This window comes from Athene noctua, chromosome 3 (genome assembly GCF_965140245.1).
Source record: "Athene noctua chromosome 3, bAthNoc1.hap1.1, whole genome shotgun sequence".
Classification (NCBI taxonomy): Eukaryota; Metazoa; Chordata; class Aves; order Strigiformes; family Strigidae; genus Athene; species Athene noctua.
Window position 1 is genome coordinate 49,185,194 of NC_134039.1, and position 12,331 is coordinate 49,197,524.

General features: G+C 38.0%; 1 protein-coding gene across 22 annotated transcripts in view; it reads left to right on the forward strand.

Annotated features, from left to right (window-relative positions):
• The window catches only part of GRIP1 (glutamate receptor interacting protein 1), a 344,230-nt gene that overhangs the window by 246,019 nt on the left and 85,880 nt on the right, over positions 1-12,331 (forward strand). The window contains exon 2 of one of the 22 annotated variants that reach the window (XM_074902917.1): positions 10,905-10,984. The exons of the other annotated variants lie outside the window; for them this stretch is intronic. Coding sequence (XP_074759018.1) covers positions 10,963-10,984 — 22 coding nt within the window. The 5' untranslated portion in view covers positions 10,905-10,962. The remainder of the gene's footprint in view (positions 1-10,904; positions 10,985-12,331) is intronic. 22 annotated transcript variants of the gene reach the window in all.

Consider the following 12,331-nt stretch of genomic DNA (forward strand, 5'->3'; position numbering starts at 1 on the left):
CTTAAGAATAAGCTAAATTCTGGGAGTTAAGATAGATCCTGTCTAGAAACATTTACTGTTAGTGATTCTTCTAAATTCTACAGTTTAGATAAATAGCTCTGTGCAATATTAGATACGGTCAGTGGCCTCTCCTGCACTCCTTAGGAAATCCCAAATTGTGCCTACAGATGATACTAATCTTTCTGTCCATTTTAATAAATGTTTGTTGCACACTTAGAAGTAAAAACGGATCCTATCATGCCAGATGTTCTTTGTTGGTGCAAATCTTAGCTCCATATTCAAACTGGTATTAGCATTAGCAGTGCTAAGTTAAGTGATGTTATAAAAATGGCAGAAACGCTAAACACAGCAGCATGTTTGACATACGGTGTCCTTTATTTGGGACAGGCTGTAAATTAGGAAAAAACCCAAACTGTTAAATCTGACACAATACAAATTAAGGACTGGGGTGACATCTTCAAAGATTTCAGAAGTTACAGCTGTAAAATTTTGAGTCTGTAATTAGATCTCTGGTTAGTTTATTTACCAGGAGCTAATGAGTTAAAAGGAATAGTATGCTGTTACTGTCAAAGTGTTAATCTGACATAGAAAAACAAAGGGGAGGAATTAGTTTTTTGTATTTCATAAATTTAAATCATGGTGCTTTTTTGCATTAAAGAGGCTGAAACTGGGAGTTAGGAAATCCAACTAATTTAGGTTGACACATTTGATATTCTACTTGGGACAGACAAGTAATGTATGATTTATGCCATTGTGATTGCTTTAGTCATGTGAGTAACCCTATCACAGTTTTTCAAAGCAGTTTAACAGTATAGTAATACAAAGAAAAAGATTTGAGCACTGATCTTTTCAGGTGAAATGAATGGCAATTGCAGATGCTCAGTGCCTGATCTAGATGGAAATTTCCCAGTGATGCAGACCAGCTGAAAAGCATTGATTTATTAAACCTGGGGTAATTTATAATTCCAATGATGATGGATAACTGAACTGCACATGAACTACTCTGGCATGGGGTCCCCAGCCATTCCAGGCTTCTGAGCACACGGCATACGGCTGAGAGCAGCCCGGTGTAAGCAGCAGTGAAACAAAATGATACAGGTCACAGGGAGCAGAAGTTTATTTCATTTAAAAAACACCACATGTTGGTATACCTGGAGAAGAAAAAAGTTTCAGAATGCACCTGTTTGTGTAACTCTCAGAAGTTTTATACCAAACTGGAAGCATATCAAATGTAAAAATACAGTTTTCTCATAGTTTTCCCTCCAGTTCTGGTTAGTAAATTGTACTATAAATGATAATAGAATATCTGCCAGGGCCTGTGTATGGAGATCAGCCTGGTATGTTCCTTAGGTGATTTTGTAAACTTAAAATTATTGAGAATTTAAATACTTGCTTTAAAAAAAATGGCCATATATATCATTTAACAGAGGAGGAGAGAAACAGGGACAGTCCCATCTTGTGGGTTGTTTGCATGGAGTCAGCAACCTGAACAAGTGCTCATAAGCAGGCAGTTTCTTTCTAAGAACAACCTTCATTAAAGTGCCAGCTCTTTTTCACAAACAATCTTACTTTAAAAAAGTATTTTCAACAGGCGTGCTGTGAGTTGTGTTAGCAGCTTCCCCTATTTGCATTCTTGTTGAGATTCTGTACATTGCATTTTGTGTAAAATTGGCAGATGTCAGGTAGTACTTCCAGGTAGTACCGTTTAGCTGAATCTGTATCTGTTTCAGTCTATTGAAGATTTTAGCTATTTCTTCAATTCATAGAGACACTTACCTGTCTGTCTTAACCTCATGGCCACTGAAGGGAGAGAAAGCCTTTGCAATAGACACAATGAACAAGATGCGTGTTTGAAGCGGACATGAGCCAGAATATATAGCTAGCATGTCTTAATATTTTTGGAGAGGCAGGTAGGTGTAATCATCTTTGTTCCTTTTCACCTGAAGTTTCTGGAGGATAAGAGGAAATGTTGAAAGAAAAGCCTAAAAAACTTTCCTGTGAAACATGCATCACATTATGGAGTTTGACAGAGGAAAGTTTTTTTTGCCTGCAGTATACAATAATGAGACTGCTCTGGGATAATGTAAGCCTCTTACATTGATGTCACATTCAGATTTTTGCTGAGACCTGCATAGAGCTTCTTGAAGTGACCTGAAGATGTAAGATGTTCCTATTGTCTCACAGGCTAGTAGGTGCAATATTACTAGGTGCTAACATGATGCCATTTCAGTTTCTGCTAATGATGTGGCATATGCTGGAAATTTAGATGAGAAAAGAAATGGCATCGTATAGGTACATTCTTGCAGCTGTGCATTTTACTGTTTCACTGCAGTGATTTGTTCAGCAAGCTTGACTATCTAATAAGTTAGCTCATGCAAATGAATGCATCTGTCTTCATTCCTCTTTGCCATTAGTTCATTATGCATACATTAAACCTTAGGGAATAAGTACAGAGATTGATTAGAGAGTTACAGAGCGCAGGTTAGCAGCCAAGAAATGCTTGAATTATTCTTCCTTTTTTTTTTTTTTTTTTTTCTGTTGGCAGACTTCTTTTGCAGAAACAGTAAATCCTTGTGGATTTTAAATGCTTATTGATAGCTAAAGTCATCACTATTCCTGTGATTCGGCAAATTTTAATATAAGCCAGTCGCTTATTTTGTAGTTCTTTAACCCAGCTTTTCCTTTGGCTTTAACTACATCTTTTCTTCATCCTGAATATTGAGTAAGTTAATGGTCCTATTGTCACAGGCATTTTTTTTATTATAAACACCTGAGAAAAAAATCCAGTGCATCCTATTTGTCAGGTGGTGTTGCATATTAAATTCACCCCTAAGTCATCCTTGAAACTTTAGTTTTATATCAGACTGAAGTATAGCAAAAGAATTAGTCATTATCACATCGCTTTTTAAAACATTCATAGTTATGCATTCTTTCATCTTATTTTTGAACAACCATTTCTCAGAAGTGGGCATTTCTGGATTGTGGTTTTCTGCAAAGATAGAGTAAGCAAACCATAAAGGCATCAGTGATAACTGAGCACAAAGGACAAAAGGTAAAATCTGTAGGAAGTAATCACTCTCATTTTCCATTTTTTTCATTCAGTTCTCATTTTTCCAAGGATTGTCTAATCTTCCACACAGAGACTTAGATAAACCGTTTTGTCAGGCCAAATCTCCCTCAGTACTAACAAGTAGAAAGATAGGGGGGGGGTGTACATCATTCAGCTTCTTATGTTCTACAAAGAGGTACATGACCCCTAAAAACTTAAATATCTGCTCCTTAATATAAGTACTAGGAAAAATTTTACTGGCTCATTCCTCCAAATTTCAGTCGTCATAATATATATTTGAAAATTTACCATCCATTATCTGAATGCCTGCACAACAGTTTATCTAAAAAGGAGTGACACCATTACTGTATTTTTTTCTGATCCTTACTGCTTCAATTTTGCCATGATACTGGTGATCTTGGCTCCACATCTTGAAAAGCAAAACTGGGGTTTGTATTAGCTAAAATGTTGAATTATGTAGCAACTGTAGACCATGACAGGCAACTCAAAATATGTTTAGTAAAAATAAATGACAGCTCAGTTGGAGAAATGTGATCTAATGGCACTGTTGCTAAATCTTACCTGGTAGTCACAGGATGTTGAAACACTGGAAGGAGCTGCAAAATATATCTTAAATGGCAAACACCTAAGCAATTCAGGCGGTTCTTAATCTAAAATGGACAGAAGATTAAGAGGCGATTTGATCAGAGGTTACAGTTCTCTATCTGCAGGGATAGCCTGGGTGTAATGGTGGTAGTATAATGAGATTTTGGGATTGAAGACTTGTCTACTCCCAATTCACATAGAAATTAGCTGTGCATATGGCAGATTTTCCATCACATGATGTTTTCAAGGCCACATTGGATATCTTTCTAAGAGGTAATCTGTAGCTGCAGATATCACTATATCACGTTTCTCTGCTTATGTCACTCTGGAGATCAGAGAGAGAATTGTTCTCAGTGGTTCCTTCATGCCTTGAAATGCACAAATGCAATCAATCCTGTAATCAATCCTGCCTGATCCATTTGGTAACGTTAGAAAGCAGAGAGACTGGATCAGTCAGGCAGTGCTTTTGTGAATAGTGTCACCTCAGTACAAATAAACGCTAATTAGCAAGAGTTCTCTTCATGCTAATTTCTCAATAAAGGAAATGAGGAGGAAGTTGGAAGTGAATCAATCAGTGTTATGGGAAGAAGTTTTATAAATCAAAATACCACATCAGTGTCAAAGCTCTGTGCTGTTCTGCACACCAGGATTTCCACTAGCAAGGCAGGAGCGTTACTGAATCTATCATCCAGTTCAGGCAGAAATCTGGAGAAGACTAATGTTGTGTAGTTCTGTCCTTTCTTCATCAATAGTGTTCAGGGCAGCTAGCACTGCTGATGCACAAGCCAAGTTTAAGACTTGGTTGCTTATTGCCTGAAGCAGAATTTTCAAAAGGAAACACATGTTTCAAGAGGGAGATAGAAATTTGAGATAACTGTGGGTGTAAGCTTCAGCTCAAAAGTACCTTCTACTACCCATTCCCCACCTAAGAAATAAAAGACATTGTGTGGATGTAAAGAGTTTTGAGCTCTGGAAAGCCCTGTACTGTCTGTTTAAGAGATTGTGAAGGTTGAGGCCATTGAGTCATTCATCACTGTGCTTGTTTTGCCTTACTGTCCAATGTCCTTGCTTCAGAAAGCTCCACCACGACAATTTAGTGAGCTGCTTTGAGCCCCACATATGTTCAGGAATTTGCCACCACAGATAATATGGAAGCAGGAAAATGCTTGAATTTACTGAAAGCTAGCAAGTGCTTCAAGGTGGAACGGGTCCTTATCTGAAGGTAAGGAAGTTGGTCATTGCAAATCTTCACGCATGCAGGTAGTGATCAACAGATAGTGTAGATACTCCCCCAAAGAAAGCCATCATTGAAAACACTAGAACTTCACAGCTAGCTCAAGGAATAAATGTGCTTTAACTGAATGACATCATTGAGCAAATTTATAGTTCACACTGCATATTTATTCCAACCCCATTGCAAAATGGCATGACAGGAATCAAAAGATCTTTTTTTGTCGTTAATAATGCAAAAAAAAAAAAAAAAAATTTGGTGGTGATTCCACTAAATCTACATCTTCTTACAGTAATATACTAAAGTATTCATATTTGCTGAAGCCAGATGTTTTAATATTTTATAATTTTCTTAATAATTTTTCCTCTAATTGAATTTCTCTGCCAAGATTTGCTCAGGGATTACAAGTACTAATTCTATTATTTTGACACTTAAACTTGAAATATATCTTTAAAAATCCATTTTAATTTAAATATATTGATTGTTCTTCAATATGCTTATAAGAATTCAAGTTGTAATTTGATTCTTTACCTATAATAGAGGATTATAGGACTTTTATGTTTACACTTTCCTTCTATGCAGATGTTCTGCATTGGATTATGTTCCACCTTTACGGACATCTGCACGAATTAAGAAAACAGGAAGTATATGAGCTAAAAATTACAGAAAGATACCTTAAAAATGAAGACCCTTCCAAATGTCATGGCAGTTTTAAACATTTTCTCAGTGGCTGTGATTTTGCCCTTCCCCACTATTGGGCTCTCCCAAACAGTCCAAAACCAGGTGGAATGAAAAAAAAAATTAATTGTTTTCGCATGTCTTCATGTTATTCCTCCATAAGCCTTGTCACTAGCCAACTCAAGAAAATGTAGAGAGGGAACGGCTTGTTGTTCTGACTGTGTGTAGCCTGGTATTTTCAGTACTTGCTGTAGGGTGAAAAGCAAAACTACAAAGAGAAGAGTTCAGCAGTGATCAGTGACAAAAATTCCAAGTAGCCACAGCTCTTAGAAGATTCAAATGACATCATCTGTATAGAGATAACTGAAGTTCATCTCTTTGAATGCATGGTATCTGTCAAAGTAACATGATGAATAATTTTAGGCTGCTAGCACTTAGAATTTTTGAGCGTATTGACATGTATTCTTGATTTGTTGTTTTCTGACAATATTGTGCAACCCAATTGTGAACAAAAGCAAACTAAAAAAAACTTATTTCATTATGGAATTTCTGCAAGCAGGACTATCCAGAGGATCAAGAAGCCTGTTGTTCCTTCACCAGCACTTCTCTTGTTTGGCAAAGCTTCTAGCCATATGGTCACCCAGCTCCCTTCTTAGTCTGTATATGTGCTGCAGTTAGCCTGGAGAAACCTCTCTGCTTCTTATACAGCTGCTTCCATGGACCACTTTTCCCTCTAAGTTCAAAGTAGCCTTTTTTGCATCCTCATATGACACTATCCCTTGTAAGTTTGCCATACAGAGATCATTCTTATCATTGCTGTACAGAGCTGCTTCACTGTGAGAACTGATTTTACACCATGCCATACCATTTTTCCATTTTCTGGCAAATGTTTTCTACCACTCCTGTCTGTGGTGAGTGGACTCAGACACACTCAGGATATTGAATCTTGAGCGTGTGCCATGGCTGTCCTGCTACTGGAGAAGTGCTGGGACAGTTTGCTATAACTGCACTGTAGGCTGTGGGGTGGAAATGTTAAGCCTTTGGAAGGTAGTAATGGTTTAACTCTGGTCACTGTAAAAAATGAAATGCAGTTCTCCAACAGGTGATTGCAGGTTTTTCACTCACAAAGAACAGTTGTTTTTGTAAAAAGGGTCTTACTCGTACAGTCTTGCAAAACAGTTCACTCCTGAAATGCAATTACTGAAGTTACTGTGGTGTGAGTCAATATCTGTGTCGTATATCAGGTGTTTCTTCCAATACTCTTCTGGTAAGAAATTGATGAGGTTCTTGTCATTAAGAATGAAGAGGCAGGTTTTGTCTGTTGACTGGCTTTCAGTTGGTGGTTATTTGATTTCAGATTTGGGATATTTGTATTCATTTCTAATCTTACAGTTATAAATAGAGTTTCAAGTGGACTACTTATGTTTGATGCTAAATTGAAGACCACCCCTGTTGTATGCCTCAGTTTTGATTTAGAGAGAGTTGGCTGCCAAGATATCTGTTTCTTTGACTTAGAATATGATAAACATACCCAAAACCAAATCGCACAAGAACTAAGCTCTTTTTAGGCAGGAAACCAGAAAGCCCAGATTGTGAGAGCTGTGCTGCCGTGTCCTGCAGGCCTGGTGTTTTCAGTGTGTTATGTGATCACATCCTGTATATCGTGGCCTGGAGTTGATCATAAAATATTATTATTTGCTTTTCTATGTCATGCCTAGGCCAGGCAACGGCCAGAGTTTTTCCAGTTCCTAAACGTGTATTTGATTTTTAGATAATATTTCTGGAGTGACAAAGTCATCTTGTAGATGTTCTTATAGCTGGGGGGGAAAAAAAAAAAAGATAAAAAGGATTGTCTAAGGCCCTGTACACAATCAAAACAGGTGGTTTTTGCAAGTGCCTGGACCTTACCTATCTCCATTGCTTTCACTGAAAATGGTACAACATTTCACCTTTATAGCGTTTATCCAAGCTATCAGTCATGTTAGCCCAGCCGCTGACCCAAGGCAGCCTGCATTGGCAGTGTTTTAAATTTATGGTCCCATTGGTAACTGCGGTATGTTGTGCCTCATAGATGTGCTCTGATGCACCTCATACCAGTGCGTCTTCTGCTGCAGGTTGCTGGGTTCTGAACTAGGATTGGTTTGAGGATTGTCACTCCACAGGCTGGAGGAGACAGTGCAGAGTAGGTTAAGGTAAGCTTCACGTTTGCAGATTCTCTTCAGCAATGTGGTTATGTTTGCTTATTTTTAATAAAAATTTAGGTGTTTTAGGAGTTAGTTACAGCCAGTCATGAAAAGGACAACAAGGAATTGTATGTTCATCTACCTCTCTTGTCATACTCGGAGAAATACACCTACTCACAAGATTTGAAACATTGAGTAGATGCGATGTCCCCAGTATAACAAACTGCTATCTGTTTTTTAAGAATTGACTTTATGTGATTTCTTACTAAGCCATGAGATGCCTACTGGAATGTAAAGCAGAATGTTTCCTCTGCAGAATTTCTGCTGACATACAGGGAAAATCCATACAAGAACAGCATTGACTGTATTTTCAACAGATTTACCAATTACTTACTTATTATGTATGTCTTTTGGTAGGAAACGATCAATAACAGCAAGTATTTTAGGTTAAGTTTCACTTATGCCCTGTCCTGGCTGCACTGAACAAACTCAGTCACTTAGGTGGAGGATATGAGCACTTAATCTGATTGTGTAGATTTTAGGCATTTTGTTGGATTTTAAAATGAAATTTTCACAGAAGGGGCAGAAAAGACAGTCAATATTTTTATGAAGGCCAATATTTTTCCATGCTGCTTTAATATATAAATTAAGGTATAAAATTGTAGGAATGTGGAAAATTGAGTTATCCCAGCTTTCAAATGCTGTTCTGTGAAAAAAAAAAAAAATCTCTTATGAAGTCTAGCATCTTGTTTTCTTTTGATATATTCTAAGTTCATAAATCTCATGAGTCAATTTATTTTCCATGCTTTTTATTCTTTACAACATATTATTTACATGCATCAAAAGGTAGGAAACTACAAAAAGTCTGATCGTGTATAAAATTCTAGAAGCTTTATCATGATACTGTTTTTCTTGAAGAAATATTAATTTTACATGGTGTTTCTTGGATTTTACTTAACTGCAAGTTGTTCCATTTACTCATCATCTTACAATAAGATTTACACAGTCTTGTATTTGAGCACCAGTTTATCTTTGAAATTTTCTTGTGCTATGTTGAGTATCCCTGTAGTCTTCTAGGCGGCAGGGCAGATCATAGTCTTGTTACGCCGACTGACCCTGCTGCAAGTTGGGAACACACAGGTACAGTGTTGCAGTAGCAAACGTAAGAGAAGCAGCCAGACCAGGAATAAAGAAAACAGCAGCAGTGTAGTGTTTTCTTTAGAGTTCAGCTGCACTGTGTGCTCCACCTTACAGGACTGGAGATCTAAATGAAGCTCTTTGGAGCAGAACCTTTCTTTTCCATCTTATGTTTGCATGTGTGTACAAGTATGTGTGTGTGTACAAGTATGCATGTCTGCACTCTCCTTGCTGAGCCCATCTCCAGTATTCAGCAGGATTCCCAAGCCCCGTACTGTAGGTAGGTGGATGCCAGAAAAGCCGTAGGGTGACTGGACAGATAGACAGATGTGTACCCAGGATCACCCCTGCGGCTGAAGGATGCGATTGAAGTCCTGGGGCATAACCTAAACCCTCCCCAGGCCAAAGGGAGGCAGAGCCCAATGTGAGCTGCATTTTGCTGCATGCTGCTGGAGTTGTTAATGGTGGGAGAGAAAGAAGTTCTCAAGTGCATTTCTTCAACTGAAGTGTAAAATGGTATTGATTTGGACTTTTTATAGACTTGGAACCATCTTTTCTCTGCAGTTTCATTTTAGAATAATTCATTTGGTTCGTATCACAGAGCTGTTTTGCAGGGGTGTTGTTCTGATAGTTGATACTTCATAAACTGTTATGGAGTAAGAAATCATTTCTTAAGCTCATGTTCTATATTCAGTTTACCACTAAGCAAAAGACTTGTAAATTCAATTCCTGGTTTAGTCATAAATTATAAGAGATCTGGAAATAACTTGCCTTCTCTTCTGATGCTGGCTATGCTAATGTTATTAGCAATGTGGGAGTACATGTAGGAAAGAACCTACCCCGGAGACTTATAACTAATTAGGAGTTTGCTGGTTGGCATAAGTAATGAATTATGAGTGAGGTGATACATGGAGTAGTTTTGATTTTTAACCCACAAAGAGTATCATAGCTTTGTGTTAACTAGTGAATAGAGACTGACCTTGCATTAGTTAGGAAACAGAATGTACAGATGCAGTTACTTGTTGTATTGGAAATGGAGTCCCAGGGTTGTTCCAATATTGGGGATTTCCATAACTCCAGTGGGATTAGTCTGTAATGATAAGTTTGAAGCAATGCAGATGAGTAAACATTAACTATATAGTATTATAAGAAAAGTAACTGTGCGATTTAAGAACGCAAAGATGAAAAACAGAGAGACTGGGTATCAAATGGACCTGGTTCAGAGCACATCCAGGGATAACAGTCCTTTATAAGCAAAACCAACTTAGGCAGATGAATTTCTTCCTGTTATGATTATGTACAAGAAAAGCTACAAAATCTTTCAGAGGGGCAACCTGGTGAAACTGTTGTATACTCCTAGATAACCTTATCTGTCAGCAATGAGCATTCCACACCACCACTCCCTTATAGTGTCAGTGCATTTTCCCCTCCTGCCTACCAAGGAAGGGTGTTTACAGGTCCCTGTTCTGTTGGCAGAGGTATACAGAAACTTGTCAGAATAGATAGTGAGACAGAACAAACTTGGTCATTACTTTCCATGCCATTAGTTGCAGGGAACTGTATCATTGTTAGCTGGCTTAAAACACTGCATGGATCATCTGTTCCCCATATCACTTCAGGCAGCAGGATATTTCCCAGCATTGGATTGCAAACTCAGAACCGATATAAAAGATGAAAACACATGTCAGTATTATGCTATGGCAGAAGATTAGGCATATGCAGTGTGGTGTTGATGTCCTGTATACATGTTCTGGCAAATATTTCTTAAAAAAAATCTTAGATGACCCTGAGAACCAGACTGTACTACTGAGAAGTACAAAGGAAGGCTTCAGTTTGGGACATGGGAGAGAGAGAGTAATTTTCCTTTTGACTCCGTATCTCACAATCAAGTAAACCCTGAATAAACAAGTGTGACTGACACACTGGCCAAGCACCTGATGTTGCATTGTGGGTGCAAATGTACAGTATTTTTGGTTGCAGTACTATGTCTAACTCTTGTAATCATTATGAATACTTACAGGTTTTTATAAAAATGAAAGCAACATTTTGGTCCATAGCGTCTCCTACAGCTATGCAACATGTCTACATGTTCAGATGCAGGTAATCACATCTGTTCTTTCTGAACTGTCAAAAAGGCCAGATGTGAGCAAATATTGTGGAAGCTCAGTAGCTTCTAAATTATGTCAAGTGTTGGTTTGGTGTCAGTCAGGTTGGAGAACATACTAGGTAGCTTTGCTACTGTCTGCTGCTGACTGGATAGAGACCCATTTTGAACAGTTCCACAGTCTCTTGTAACCTTACCTTTTGCAAATACATCTTTCACTTTTTAAATACTTATTTCAACAATCCATGGTGCCGAGCAAATACACTGCAGAATTTTGTTTTTAGTAGAAGCTTTATAATCATAAGAGAACTCTTGCCCAAGCACTTAAGTCATGCTGTATAATGGTAAAAATGTGAATAACTGAAGTGAGGTCATTGTCAGCCAGAATGGAAAAAAGATCCTGTCAGCTACTTTAGAAAGAAGCAGGAACATTACATAGGATGATGCTATGTCTGCAAAAGGTTCAGCAGTTAACCCCATGAGAAATATTACCAAGGTTTACAGGATACTCCACCAGGGCTGGGGGCTCTGCCTGTCACCATTACCTCTGTGTTGCTCAGTTTGGCAGTTCTAATTCAGGCAGTTGTTCTTCATCCTGAAGTCAAGATGTGTTAGGTCATCTACTCAGTCATATAGAAATAACCAGAGAAATGGATGATCTTTCCAGGATGTCATCATTTTCTGGGTGGAACTTTAGGACTTCATGCATTTTTCCAGACTATCTTGACAGCTGGTAGTTTTAATAGGTCTTCTTTGACTGGAAACACTGGACATGAGGTATGACTGCCTCGTGGCTTTCTAAAGAGTTGCAGCCCTGATGGAACTGTACATATGTAGGTTGCCTTGTCCAGCCACATGCAATAAGAACATCTCTTTTTGAGACCTTGAGGCTTTCTGTTGCAGGTGAACCTGCATTTGTTGAGGTCTGTGAGATTAACTTGGCATTTTCCAAGAATGCTAAATGGGCTAAAAAACTGCAGGAAAGGGTGTCCTAGTCATCATGTAAGGAAAATTTTGTATATGCAGCTATAACTATGAAAGCCCTTCATTTACTTTATACCCATTTGGCAGAGATTTCACAGAGTTACAGTGGAGATCTATTTGTGTGAGAATAAGGAATAAAGCTGATAAAGTCTCGTACATTCAATCTCCATCTGTCTTTTTGTTTTGTTCAATTGTTTTGATTAACACTGACATCTACTAGTGGCCTCAAAGTGAGTGTGGATCTAAAATTTTCTAGTACAATTATATCTTTGTGTCTTTTCTATTTAGTCAGTCAGTGGAAAGTACTTTATAAAACGCAGGGTTCAGAGGGAAAGAGCAGAAAATGAGAAAAGAGCTTT